The sequence below is a fragment of the Pipistrellus hanaki genome, assembly GCF_964339955.1.
Source record: "Pipistrellus hanaki genome assembly, chromosome: 1".
Taxonomy (NCBI): Eukaryota; Metazoa; Chordata; class Mammalia; order Chiroptera; family Vespertilionidae; genus Pipistrellus; species Pipistrellus hanaki.
In genome coordinates, this window is record NC_140503.1 from 16,367,858 (window position 1) to 16,383,357 (window position 15,500).

Consider the following 15,500-nt stretch of genomic DNA (forward strand, 5'->3'; position numbering starts at 1 on the left):
CTTTGTCAAATTTATGCTCATCCTTCCAGACGGATGGGAGGATCCTGACCCCACTGCTCTGGCATTTTGTTGTAGTACTTTGCTCCCTGTAGAGAGCACTTTTACGGCTCTTTCTCTCCCATCAAGGACTATGACTTACTCACTTTCATCTTTCATTTCTAATGTAGATTTAATTGAGTAAATGAATGCACAAATGTGTTCAAGTTTTTCTCTCTCTTTCCTTTTAATAATATTTTTTATTGATTTTAGAGAGACAGGAAGGTGGGAGAGAGGAGAGAGGAGAGAGGAGAGAGGAGAGAGACAGAGAGAGAGAGAGAGAGAGAGAGAGAGAGAGAGAGAGAGAGAGAGAGAGAGAGAGAGAGAGAGAGAACATCGATGTCAGAGAGAAACATTGATTAGTTGCCTCCCAATGGATCCCTGATGATTGGGGGTCAAACCCTTAACCTAGATATGTGTCCTGACCAGGAATCGAACCCGAAACCTGCAAGAGATGATGCTCCAACCAACTGAGTCACCCAGCCAGGACTCATGTATCTCTTTTGATTTTCCCTCCTATGTCTTACATTATCTATTGACTTCACAGAGAATTGGCTGTTGACTTTGATCTTATATGAACTTACCAAAAGGGTTTAAGGAGATTAAGTTACAGAGGAGTGTTGATATCAAGAAGCCAGACATGACTGAAAATTGTTTGTACATGATAACCTTTTCTGGCTTGTTCACTTTGTCTCTTGAAGGAGGAGGCAAAGCTCTCAAGACCTGCAGCTGTCGAAACAGTGAGAAATGGGTTCTAAAATTTGAACTTTGATAATGATTAAGCCTGAACTACACCCCCACCTCCTGCGATCTTCTTAAATATCAACATCATTACCTTGAACGTGTTCTTTGAGGACGGTTGCGTTGGACAGGGACGGCTGAGGCACTTGGAGGCCACAGAAGTAATCACCTACTTAACATGCACTAGTCAGCTTTTGTGAAATGTCACCCTTGATGCTGGGTGCTTATCTTTTATGGAACAGCTTGCAAATTCTAATTGTTTTAAACTGGCTCTGAGGAAAAGGGACTTGAGAATCTATAAATTACAGCTCTCATACATACAAATGTGCATCATTATAATGAAGACAATCTGATGGCTTTTTAGGTCAAATAACAGCAGCGGTGGACTTGAGTTTGTACAGACCCTCTGCCAGTCCTCTTATTACAGGGCCAAATGCACTTTTGCTCTCTCTGCTCACAGTGTTCAGGTTTGCACATAGGCATTGGATTGGTCTTTGGTGGACAGATCCTCAGTGGGAGCGAATTGAGGAGCTTCATTGCTCACTCTGGTGGTGGTATGTCATCTTTATAAGGCTCGGTAAGGCAGAAGCAACAGTATTTATGCCTTTAAATACTGATGTGTTGGGAACAGCAAAATAAAGTAATTTTAGAGTTTCAGACCCAGAGCTTTCTCTAAGACTCTGGAGGCTTTCACCCAAGGTCACCCAAGGTCACCTGTCCCAATCCTCTCTAGTCTTGGAGAAAGCTCAACGTCTGAAAAGCAGACAGATGCATGCTATTGCTTCTTGATCAATGAGAAGTTTTGTTGCACCAGTAGGTGGTAGTAAGAGAATATCTTCTGCTTTTTCTCTAGTTGAAGGAAACACTTTTCTCCCCTTTAACCAGAATTTGGGTGGTTCAGTTTTTTTAAAATTGTTCTTTGAGTTCTTCAATCATTTTTCAAATTTAGCAACTGCCCCCCCCCCCCAACAGATGTCATACTGAAACTTCTTGTGATAATGAGAGTAGATTTTTAATCCAACTGAACTTTTTCCTTTTGAATCTTTAAAAAGAATGATAAATATTTTCCTTGAGCATACATCGGTGTTTTTCTATCAGTCTTAATAATTATTCTTTGGGTTTCATATTGTAATTGTGTTTAATATCATCCAGACATTTTATTCTGGGTTCTGATTATATGGCAGGAGTCTCTTGACCACTCCAGTGGCCACTTCTTTCTTATGTGTTTCTTTCTCCCTACATCAACTCTATGTCTACAGAGTGGCAGTGTTGGTTGGTAATAGACAGGCATCTTTTTGGTAAAGTTGGATCTCTGCTGCCCTAACTGGTTTCTCAGTGGATAGAGCATTGGCCTGCAGACTGAAGGGTTACAGGTTCGATTCTGGTCAAGGGCATGTACCTTGGCTGCAGGCATATCCCCAGTAGTGAGTATGTAGGAGGCAGCTGATCGATGTTTCTCTCTCATCAATGTTCCTTACTCTCTATTCCTCTCTCCCTTCCTCTCTGTAAAAAAATCCATAAAATATATATTTTTTTAAAAAGTTGGACCTTTGCTACTATGGCTGTCTTCTGTGTTGTGACATTTAAGGTGAGGCATTCTTTCAATTAGCTATGAGAGTCATGTTTGACCTTTTGAATTGTAAGTAATAGTTGAAGGAAGTGCTAAATTTTATTAACTATGAAAATAATCAAATTCTATTTTATATTATGCTCATATTATTTAATTTCCCTTATTCAACATTTATGACACTTATATGCTATTTAGAAGACAGCCATACCAAATTCTTATCTCTATCTCACCTAAATCTTGATTTTCCTACTGGTGTTCAATCAGTGTGCGTTGCATTTTGGTTTATTACTCAAAGTAATTGAAATTAATAGCTGAAGACTGTGGGTGTGTGTTAGTGAAATTTATGCTGCAAAGTATGATTCTATCTGATTAAAATACTTAATCTATAGTAGTATAAGTTAGTGGTTGGCAAACCGTGGCTCACAAGCCACATTTGGCTCTTTGGCCCCTTTAGTGTGGCTCTTCCACAAAACATCACGGCCTAGGCGAGTCTATTTTGAAGAAGTGGCATTAGAAGAAGTTTAAGTTTTAAAAATTTGGCTCTCAAAAGAAATTTTAATCGTTGTACTGTTGATATTTGACTTTGTTGACTAATGAGTTTGCCGACCTCTGTTCTAGATCATTAAAGAAAGATTTCATCACACTGAATTTAATAAGTAAGAAAAAAACGACCATATAAATTTTAGAAAAGTATAGCAATTAATGTTAAAAGTCACATTAACTCTCCATTAAGCAGAAAATAGAATTATTAGAATAGTCAATAAACTTATACTTTTGATCAATTGAGTTTTCTCTGATACTTCTTTGTCTCAAACACATTTGTTTCTTCATCTTCTCTAAAAAGTTTTGAGATTGTCCTTCATGAACTAATTTACTTTTGCATTATATAGAAAATTGAGGTAAGGAGGGGAAAAACAGCATATTTAGAATATTGTTTACTGATGAAATTATACTGAGGATGTTTGACTTTCTAATTTGGTGGGGATGTTGATGATGCCATCTTCCCACATATTGTTATAGAATTTTACCTTTGTTACTGCATTTGTTTAAATCTGTATTGTAAATTTAGGTGCATGAGAGTATTCACTGTACACTGGGATTCTCTTTAGGTAATTCCGTGTGCGTTGCATTTTGGTTTAAAGATACAAATGTTCTTAAGTGCAGTAGAATGAACATCAGACTAACGTTGAGACCTGCAGGTCCTAGAGAATCTGTACTTTAGAGAAACCAATCTATCTGTACTATTTATCTGTTAGTAGGATTAAATAAGATACTGTATGTGAAAGTACTTTTAAAATGTAGGAACATCACACAGAACCAAGGGATTTTTATTTATTTTTCTTTTTCTTTTTTAATTTTTAATTTTTAAAATATATTTTATTGATTTTTTACAGAGAGGAAGGGAGAGAGATAGAGAGCTAGAAACGTCGATGAGAGAGAAACATTGACCAGCTGCCTCTTGCACACCCACTACCGGGGATGTGCCCGCAACCAACGTACATGCCCCTGACTGGAATCGAACCCGGGACCTTTCAGTCCGCAGACCGACGCTCTACCACTAAGCCAAACCGGTTTCGGCGCCCAAGGGATTTTTATTATTTGGAGCTGTAAATGTAACTAAAATAATATTTGAGGATTGCTTTTCTTTAAAAAAAATATTTTTATTGATTTCAGTTAGGAAAGGAGAGGGAGAGAGAGAAAAACATCAATGATGAGAGAGAATCATTGGTCAGCTGCCCTTGTACATCCCACACTGGAGATTGAGCCCACAACCTGGGCATGTGCCCTGACTGAGAATCAAACTGTGACCTCCTGGTTCATAGGTCGCTGCTCACCACTGAGCCTCATTAGCTGAGGAGTTGCTTTTCTAAAGCAGAAAAAAACAAAGGAGGGAGAATTATGTGAGGAAGTGACTTATGTTTTTAAACTGTATGTAACTATTATGATAAGCCAAAGGACTAATGTAATAAATACTTTAAAAGATAAAAAAGTAAATAGCTAAATTAATTTCTTATTTCCATTCTCTTTACCGTTTGCTTGACCATGAACTGAATTTATTTTTTAAGGATTTGTGTACATCAATGGCAGAATCCTCCAGTGATTCAGACCACTTCCGCTCTCATGACCGGTTGAGTCGATGGGGTGCCAGGTCAATACACAGGGAAATCGGAAATCGTCCTACAGTCAATGTCACCAAGAAGGTCAACACTATAACAAGTACTTTACAGGTTAGTTTAACACTGGATGCTTTAAATCAATATTAAATAATTAAGCTGATAATAGTTTTAGTCACTGTATGTGTAGTTTTTTTTTTTTTTTTTTTTTTTTTTTTTTTTTTTTTGCTACCACAACGAATTACCACAAAATTAATGTCTTAAAATAACAGAAATTTATTTTCTTAAAATTCTGTAGGTCAGAATCTGACACTAATTTCACTGGGCAATAATTAGGGTGTTGGTAGGGCTGCGTTCCTTTCTGGAGGCCCTAGTAAATAGTCTGTCCTCTTGCCTTTTTCCAACTTCTAGGCTACCCACATTTTCTGTCTTGTGGCTCTGTTCATCTCCAGCAGGGTTGGGTCCAGTCCTTCTCATAGTGCATCACTCTGAGTACCTCTCCTGCTTCTCTCTTCCACTTCTTTTAAGGACATTTGTGATCATATTGAGTGTACCCAGTAATCCAGGATATTGCTCATCTCAACATCCTTAGTTTAATCACATCTGCATAATCCCTTTTGACATGTAAAGTTCCAGGAATTAGGCTTTGAACTTCTTTGGAAGCCATTATGCTTACCACAGTTAGTAAGGATATTTGAAATATATGACAGGTTGTGGAAAGTGTTATATTTCCAAATAAAATATTATAGGAATGAAACCTTTAGGGATTACCATCCTTTAGCTTCTTGTGGACATGTGCCTTTGGAGAAATTGCTCATATTTTGGCTAATAATAATCAAAATATGATTATTCATGAATGAATGATAGTGAGAGTCCGTTTTGATTTGGAGGCTAACTTTGACAGTGTTTGGAGATTTGAATGGGGGCAGTTCTCATTCTTCCATAAAAGGGGCTTGGGAAATGAGGTGGGAGAAGGTACCACAGTCACAATGGGAAAAAGAAAACTCAGAAATAGAATACCCACCCCCCCCACCTGCCTCCACTATCTATTACTCCCTTATCTTTGTCTTACCTGGATAAGCATGGATTTTGGCTTTTTATTGCTCTGGGTAGATAAGCTTAGATAAAAAAAAAAAAAAGGCTAATTTCTAATGGAGAGGCCATAATTTTATTTTATTTTTATTTTTAAACTTAATATAACGATGAATTTTGGAGTACAAATTCTTTTACTTTCCCACAACAGAGTACAATATATATATACATTGAGTGGCCAGATTATTATGCATTCAGAGATCATAATAATCTGGCCACTCAATGTATATATTAGAGGCCCGGAGCATGAATTCGTGCATGGTGGGGGCTGGCCAGCCTGGCCAGGGGGAGGGGACATGGATATTAGCCTTTTATTATATAGGCTATACACTGAGTGGCCAGATTATTATGTGTTCAGAGATAATAATAATCTGGCCACTCATATATATTTTAATTATCACCTAAAGAGTGAGGATATTTCTTTCATTGAATTTAGAGAGTGGAAGGAAGGGGAGTTGGGGAGAGAGAGAAACATCATTGTGACAGAGACACATCGATTGGTTCGTCCCACATTTACCCTGATTGGGGGTGGGAATTGTATCTGCAACTTAGGTAACGTGCCCTTGACCTGGAATTCAACTTAAGACCCTCCAGTGGGCAGGCCGGCGCTCTAAGCATTGACCCATGTCAGCCAGGGCACAAGGTATATGTTTTTGAAAGAAATACCTCCATTAATCTCTCAGGTGAAACCTAGCATATTTAGGTAGAAACCATTTTTGTTATGATTAGTACTAAATTTGTTATTAGTTCTCAAGTAAAGCAATAATTGAAATAACTTGGATCCCAATGATTTACTTCTCTTGGAGATAATCTACTAGATTAATTCTTTTAGCATTCCTTTTCATAAGGTTGTGAATTAGTTGAGGTGCACAAGTTGATTATGAGGGCTTTTTTCAGTTTATGCTTTTGTTGCTGACTTACGGTACCTTGGATAAGGATTTAAATTAGGTACTTTAGACTTCACACATGTAAATTGCAGCTGGTTTTTAGTTTCTCAGTTGTGTTAAGATTTATTTGATATTTATGAAATATATTGATATCTGACTTAACTATGATATAAATTGTATCTTTTCAAATGGTTGACTTAGCTATTTGACATGCTACTACGACTGATTGGGAAAAACATTGTTTGGAACAACTAATAAAGTCCATTTTCTTTCTCAAGGATACCAGTCGAAACCTGCAACAAGTAGACCAGATGCTTGGACATTATCGAGACTATAGTAACGGACAGGCAGGTGCTATAGAACACGTAAGATGTTTGCATGTTTGTATTTGCTCTTACCTTCTTGGGAATGCAGAGCTGAGGATTAGGGATATGAGCTAAAGGAGATAATAATTGTTAACAGCTTTAACTTTTAGACTGCTTCACTATTTTGAAGTATAAATTTAGTTTAGCTCATCAGCTAGATGGCCAACTAGCTTATATCATTTAGCTTTTATTGAATTTGAAAATGTTAAGTCAGAGGGGGAAGAACTCAGGACATGAATTACACTGAGAGTTACTAACTTTGGGCTAACTCTCATGGAGAGGTAAGAATTTTAAGGACAGTTTATTTTTTATTTTTTTTAAATATTATTATTTTAAAAAAATATATTTTATTGATTTTTTACAGAAAGGAAGGGAGAGGGATAGAGAGCTAGAAACATCAATGAGAGAGGAACATCAACCAGCTGCCTCCTGTACACCACCTTCTGGGGATGTGCCCGCAACCAATGTACATGCCCTTGACTGGAATGGAACCTGGGACCTCTCAGTCTGCAGGCTGACGCTCTATCCACTGAGCCAAACCGGTTTTGGCAAGGACAGTTTATTTTAAAGTAATACATGCTCATTGTTTAAATAAATAATAAAACTCCGATTTCATAGCCCTTTTGAGTTTCACTCTAAAAAGGTAACAGTTTTGGTAGTTTCTTGTATATTTTTCCAAACATTTTCTGTGCATGCATAAGCTTACATGTGATTGCCTTATAAACTATAATCATATGTAATGTTATGCAAACTTTTTCATTTAGTAATATATGTTTATATTATTTTCCATATGACACATTTTTTTGAAATTACATTATACTGCATAGAATAGGTGTATTAAAATTTTTTTGTATTGTTGTAATAATGTACCAATGAGCATTATGATACTCATGTTTTTCTGTAATCATATGTGATTCCTGGGAGCAAAGTTGCTGGGTTGAAGGATATGTATACTTACAATATGCTAAATATTTCAAAATTGCCCTCTCAAGGATGTGCTAGTTTGTACTTACTTCACATGGGTATGTAAGAAGGAAACATATCCAAGAATTCTGGAGTAAAAGGAATATTTTTTATTAATATTTTATTAATTTAATCTATATTATTTCCTCTTTTGAAATTTGTTAATTCATCTGCAAACTCTTGGGAATCCAATTAAATTTATTTCTTCATGTTTTCAGTATGAATATACACTTTAATAAGACTAGAATTGTATTTGTACTATGATTGCCATATATATGCTGTACTGAATTGTCACATAACTTCCAAGTTATAATTCATGATTTGTTATTTTCTTTTTATAAATTGGAAGAATAGTTAGCATTGTTTGCTTGTAATTGGAAACTAATTGCTTGTACACAGGGAAATGTATCTTCCGTCATAAGGTTTTCCGCTACTATCATTTAGATTTTTTTGCAGCTAAAATATTTTCATGATTTATGATGTATTTGGCAGATGAAGCTTTAGATTTTATATATTTGGGTAGCTCCTTAAAAGCTTTAGCTTAAACTACTTTATTAATAATGGGAATTAATACTCTGCCTTTTAATTTTAGTGAACAATTAAAACCACTAATTGCAGAGAACAATCCTACTTTGTCATGTTGAATAATAGATGCTTGCTTATAGTAGCAAATTTTCTTTGAATTTGCAATTGGGAAATGAAATTATGAATTAGAGAAACTTCTGTGCAGATAAGCATTTAAAACACAAAGTATGCTCTACTATGGCAGTAAGCCTTTGAGGTAGGCCTTGAGTTGAATAATGCTGAACTCTGGAGGCTTTATATATGGGAAGTAAATACATTCAACAGGTACTTCATTTCCATCTGAGTTGTAAGTATATAGTATGTAAAGCCACTTTATAAAAAATAAGATGTAGGAGAGCAAGAGTCTTTTTTTGGCTTCAGACTTATTCTTAGTTTGATCTAGAGTCTCCTCCTAAATTTCTCCAAATTCTTGTCCTGTTAAAGCATTTGGTTCTCAGTGATTTTCCCATCCAGCAAGCCAGAGGAGTAATGTCAGACATTGCCTGACATTATATTCACTTGATAGAGCAGTGATCTTCATCGCGCCTCCTATAAGTTACCTGGGGAGCATCTGCTATAATCTATTGGAAGATGTACAACTCAGGAAGAGTATTTTCTCGCAACAAGTGATTCTGTGGGCTCCTCAATGAAAATAGTTTTCTTATCATTAAAATATTTACTATTATGGGATATTTTACTCCTAAAAATGAGTATATGTAATGTGCCAAGGATCATGTGATTTATCTGAATCTTTCTATTTATATTCCTTTTTAAAAAATATATTTTTATTGATTTCAGAGAGGAAGGGAGAAGAAGAGGAAGAGAGAAGAGAGAAAGATAGAAACATCAATGATGAGAGAGAATCATTGATCGGTTGCCTCCTGCACACTCCCTATGGGGATTGAACCTGCAATCCAGGCATGTGCCCTGACTAGGAACCAAAACGTGACCTCCTGGTTTATTGGCCGACACTCAACCACTGAGCACCACTGGTTGGGCTCTATTTATATTCTTGAAGTCCTTGAAGTCCATGGTAGTATTACCCTTTTTTTCTTTTCTTTTAACCAATGTGTGCACTGTTTAGGGAGGAACCCTGGAAATCGATGTTTTTATTTTTGAGACTGTGCTGCAACTTATAAAGTCCTCTTGCTGTGAAACTTGTTATATGTATTAAAAAAAAATCCTGTCACAGCTTAATACATTTTAACCAATGCCCAACTGTTAAAAATTTCTTCCCTTATAAATACCTATTGCCTCATTGAAATTAGCATTTCTTTTTTAAAATATAAGAGATTTCCTAGAAAGTCAGATCAACACTTTTGCTCTAGGGAAGACAAGACATTTTATTATTAACTTAGATTTTATAAATGATTCTATTGCTAAGCCTCAGGACATGGATGCTATATATATATTTAACATAGCGATTTGATTGGGGTTTAATTTTGTGAACATAATTTGCCAGTTGGTGAGGGGGGATGTAAATAATTGATATGGTGTTTTCCTCCTGAGATGACCTCACCCAACAAGAGATCTATTAGAGTCATTGCTGTTGGTTTTGTGAGGCCTAGGGTCAAGAGACAAGTTGGGTCATTTTTCTGACTACTTTTCCTTGAAATGTACGTAATTTTGCTGACGACCCCTTGAATCATTCTAACATAGATTTAATTTTTTGCTTATGATATGTGAAGCTGAGCAGTGTTAGAAGGTAGCAGGGCATCTGTGGTGTTTTGTAGAGAAGCAATACCTGCCTTTTCACCGTCTCTCTGGGAATTTCTCTAAAACTTAGCATATCCCAGGTGCTTTTAAACTATCAACTCATTTAATTCTCTCAACAATCCTGTTAGGTAGATACTATTATTTTCCTCATTTACAAGATAAAAAACTGGGGCACAGAATGGTTGCTAACTTGCCCACAGTCTCCCAGCTAGTCAGTGACAGTCAATGATTTTATCCTAAAATCTAGTGTCGGGATTCATTTACCTCATGGTTGCTCACATTTTTGTGATGTTGTGAATCTATATTAATGAAAATTGTATTCAAAGCTTAAAGGGTTATATAATTCACATTGATAAACTACATTTTGAAGATTGCCTTAACTGATTGAAAAACAGAAGCCCGTTGTCACACAAGTCATTACTGTTGTAGCTGATACTGTGTCAGAAATTAGAGTTATAATAGATGGAACAAATACAGAAACAGAATTGGGAAGAAATCTGGTGCTGAGCCAGGACTGGCTTGGACAGATTGTCAAGGTTGGCAGTTTTGCCTGGCACTTAGGCAACATGGTGGATTCTGCAGCCTCCCTATACCAGCATCGATTTCTCCTTCCTCCTAAGTAGCAACCATTGATTTTTCACTGGCCTTCCTTCCAGCCATTCCAGCCAATGAGCCACATTTAGTTGGATACAGTGACATAGGGTCTTTGGGATCCTTGACTTTCATAACCTTAAAGAAGTGTCATTATTTTCCATTCTGTAAATTTCTTGGGATGTCTGAGAACATGTGGGTCAAAGAGGACCTGTAGGGAAGGTTTTAGTTAAAAGCTTATTTTAAACATTTGTTATATAGTGCAATTGATTAGCTTATCATTTAGAATATATCTAGAACTCTGTGTTCCTATTCATAAGACATAGGGACTATTTTTGAGTTAATGTTATAAAAATGGAATGCCCTCAAGAAAGAATATTCAACATAGAAAGTTAATACCTTCTGCAGTGGAAGTGTAGCTGATGATGCTAAAGTACTTCATGATGTGTATAAAAACAAAATACAGTTCCCTTGATTCAGATCAGCTGATTTATTCATTTTTAAAGGAAAGATGGGTGAAAATATAGTAATATCAAATTAAGCCTTAGAGGCTTGCACTAATAGATAATTTTTCTCCTAATTAAGTTTTCTGTTTAAAATTTCCTTTGGGAGTAATAGGATGCTACCATCTGGCACATGAACTTTAGAAGAATTTAAATGTTAAATAATAAACTCCAGGTTTTTGTTCTATTCAGTGGGTTTCATTTGTCAAATATATTGAGTGACACCCTAGGAGGATAATGTTAATGGTTTAGACTAGAGCCAGGCACAAGCCACTTGTAATCTCTCAAAGCTGAAGGCATGTGCCTCTTTCTCTCTGGCCGAGTTTTACTAGTTGTCCTGAAGTTGAGAACTAGTCACAGTTTTTTAATAACTATAATGTTAAGTAGTAAGAGTCTATGGGTAAGAAATTGTAATTGAACAATTAAAGTCTGCTGGCTCCTTTTTGTAAATACATTTTTCAAATCTTAGAAATTAGGTTCTTAAAATTCTATGTTTAGAATTTTATTACCAAGTCTCTCATGAAAAAAACTGGACAAGAGAATAATTTTGACAGACTTTTGCTTTGAGTATAGAGGGAAAATGTATGTTTTTGGAATCAGACTTCAAATTGAATCCTGATTTTTCTGCTAGAAACCATTCAGCTACTTTTGGCAAACTACTAAATCGTTCTGATATTGAGCTTCATGAAAACTGAACCTAATCATATAATTCTCTTTATAACATTTATTGAAGTGTCATACTGTTTTAGACACTTGTTAAACATGTATCTTCTTGTTACTTCTTTAATCCATCCAACAATACTTATACCTTCAAGCATTTGCCATGTTAATAGTGCTTGATATACATTCAGTACATGTTAGTTTTCTTTCCTTGAATTCATTGGGTTTAACTTTAGTTTCATGAGGGTATCATTGTGACTATAAATAACAATGTGTTGCATCACTCACTGTGATATGCTTATCTGATTATTTTGATATAAAAGCATATGCTAAATTTGATAGCATACATAATATTGCTTTTTCCACCTCTATGTTCATGAGTAAATTATCTGCCAATCCAAAATATAGTAATATACTATTAAAGGTACCTTTCATTTTTACATAGTAGTAATGCTTCAGTTTTTTTTTTTTATTCTAATATCAAATGAGCAGAGGTAAAAGAATAGACTTAACATGTAAATGAAGCCTTTATAGCAGATTGTAAAAATGTCATTGCATGTTTTGTGATGTGGGAAAGAGAGAAATGGAATTGTCACTTAGTCTGCGGTGATGTTGTCATGGCAGACTCTAAGAATCTGCACTTTTAAAAATAGGTTTTTTATTTTTTATTTCAGAGAGAGAAAAAGAGAGCGAGCTAGAGATAGAAACATTGATGAGAGAGAAACATTGATCAACTGCCTCCTGCTTTATCTCCTGCTATAGGGGATCCAGCCTGCAAATAGGGCATGTGTCCTAACCAGGAATCGAACCATGACCTTCTGGTTCATAGATTGACATTCACCCACTGAGCCATACTGGCTGGGCAACAATCTGCACCTTTGGGATCAGTACCACAGTCTCATGTGGAGCATTGTTTTCGTTTCAGCATAATAGCATACTGAATTAACTGCATTAGTGTTGTTTTGTTTTCACTTAACTTCAAGTTTGGTTTGCTTTTGCACCTAGTTAGGAGTTATAATCCTAAAACATTTGAAGAAACTTTTATTATTTTACATGTTATCTCTTCTTCTCTTTGATTTTGTGTTTCAGGAGTGATCAGGTTAGTTTCATGCATCATGCTTAGATTTTGTGCAGTGTCTGTTGTGTTATTGTTACTTTAAGTGTATATTTTAATTCTGCCACCTTTTTAGTTTTGTAGTTTAGGTGGAGGATGTGTTTTTGCCTTGATATTAAAAAAATCTTCATCCTGCTTATTTACTTTTGCATTTCATTTTTTGGTCTTTATCAGCCTATTCATCTGTTCAATGGCTTATGATATATCTTTTAAAGTTTAAGATGAGAGAATAGTTTATCTTATTTCTGAAATGATTAATTTTTCTGTTCTGTAATATTTTTCCCTATGTTCCATGGTGGCTTTTCCTTATTTTTTTAACAGGGGTTGTGTGAGTGTGTGTACCTGTGTGTGTAAGTTTATTTTATTCATCAGTTTTTAGTTACAGCTCAGAATTTATTAGCAAAGAAGCCTACATAAAAAGGATGCTGGCATACTCTGCCTCTGGCATCAGTAGATAAGATTATTTTGGATTGACTCTCTTACTCTGAACAACTAGAAAAGCAAAAAAAAAAAAAAAAAAAAAAAAAAAAAAGAGTATTACGGTACTAACGCATCAGAGACCTACCAAAGCAGTGAGGCCTTTTGTAGTAAAAATCTGGCATAAATGGGGCTCCTTTCTTCCATCTACACAGTAGCCAATTTCAGAAGAGGCTGGAAGCAGAGAACTAAGATCAGAACTATCAATAAACTCAAAAGGCTGGCAGATCAAAACTGGAGTTCAGCAACCCTCCAGCTTTCAACTGGGACTCAGACCATGAATGAATAGGAGAAATGGTGAACTGAAAATAAGAGGAGTTATAAACTGAAGATAGACTAGCCCTTAAAGAGACAGAAGCCCAGCTTTGGATCATCTTAATTCCTAATTGGATAAGGCTATTTGGGATTCCTAGTGACCCTAGCCTGACTTCCTGATAGAAGCAAAACCAGATCTCTCCTGAAGGAAGTCGTCATCATCCAGAGCTTTAAATGATCTCTATAATTTTTAACATATCATGTCTATCACCTGATAAAAAAATATCCAGGCATATGAAATTATAAGAGGTGACTGAAAAACAAAGGGAAACAATAAACAATAGGTAATAGAAGTATATATGGGACTATAAAATTATTATGTTTAATCTGTTCAAGAAAGTAAAAGACAGAGTTTTGAAAAGAATTGGAACTGTCCAAAAAAACAAATGATAATTTTGGAAACTGAAAAATATAATTTAAAAAATCAATGAACTAAAACCCTTAACAGGTGGATTAAAATATCAGTTTGTTTACAGTTAAAGAGATAAATTTGAATCAAAAGATTGGCCAGAATGCATTATCCAAAAAGAATGGAGGAATGAGCGGAAACCGGTTTGGCTCAGTGGATAGAAAGTCGGTCTGCGGACTGAAAGGTCCCGGGTTCGATTCTGGTCAAGGGCATGTACACTGGTTGCAGGCACATCCCCAGTAGGGGGCATGCAGGAGGCAGCTGATCGATGACTCTCTCATCGATGTTTCTAGCTCTCTATCTCTCTCCCTTCCTCCCTGTGAAAAATCAATAAAATATAATTAAAAAAAAGAATGGAGGAATGAAATGATGAACAACATAGAAGCACATAGGAAATATGATAAAAAGCTCTAATAGTCAGTGGACTATTTTTAATGCCATGACCTTTTTAATGCCATGACCCCTTTAATGTAGTTCCTCATATTGTGGTGACCCCCAACCATAAAATTGTTTTCATTGCTACTTCATAACTCTAATTTTGATACTGTTATGAATCATAATGTAAATATCTGTGTTTTCCAGTGGTCTTAGGCTCTACAACAGCAATTCTCAACCTGTGGGTCAAGCCTAAGACCATTGGAAAACACAGATATTTACATTGTGATTCGTTAACAGTAGCAAAATTATAGTTATGAAGAAGCAACAAAAATAATTTTATGGTTAGGGGTCACCATAACATAAGGAACTGCATTAAAGGGTCACGGCATTAAAAAGGTTGAGAACCACTGCATGCAACTGGATTTTCAGGAGAGGGGAGAAGGAGTGGGCATCAACAAGGTCTGAAGGGATGATGGTTGAGAATGTACAACATGAAAGATATCAGGCTCTAGATTCAAGGATCTCTATGAGTCAAAAAATGAGATAACTACAAATAAAAGTGTACATGGTCATATCATAGTAAAACCATTGACAAAGTCAAAGAAAAAAATCTTAAAAATAACCAGAGCTAAAAAAGGCAGATTATCTTCAAAAGTAGCAATAATAAGTGACAACTGACTTTGTTTCCAAAAGTATAGTGACATCAGGCTTAGCTTGAAAGATGTGAATAATAAAGAAAAAAAACAGGAAAAGTTAATAGAGCTGGTTCTGTCATGGGCTTGTGTGAACTAAAATCATTTTCCATTTCTAATCCTTTTCTGAGGTTACAGATTGGATTTGAGGTTTTTAACTTTAATATTATTTAATTTTATTCTGACTTTTGTCATAGATGATTGATATTCCATTTTGTGTTCATGTGTAAGACTTCTGATCTAGGTAATATGTTAGATATAGTTCTCTTTTATTTATATGTAAATTACTCTCAAGATCAATGTTGCTTTTCCC

General features: G+C 35.6%; 1 protein-coding gene across 3 annotated transcripts in view; it reads left to right on the forward strand.

Annotated features, from left to right (window-relative positions):
* Positions 1–15,500, forward strand: part of CEP128 (centrosomal protein 128) — a 313,428-nt gene that overhangs the window by 11,236 nt on the left and 286,692 nt on the right. For all 3 annotated transcript variants that reach the window (XM_084891426.1, XM_084891427.1, XM_084891428.1), the window contains exons 4-5: positions 4,414–4,575; positions 6,719–6,805. In XM_084891426.1, the coding sequence (XP_084747552.1) occupies positions 4,429–4,575; positions 6,719–6,805 (234 nt within the window). In that variant the 5' untranslated portion in view covers positions 4,414–4,428. The remainder of the gene's footprint in view (positions 1–4,413; positions 4,576–6,718; positions 6,806–15,500) is intronic.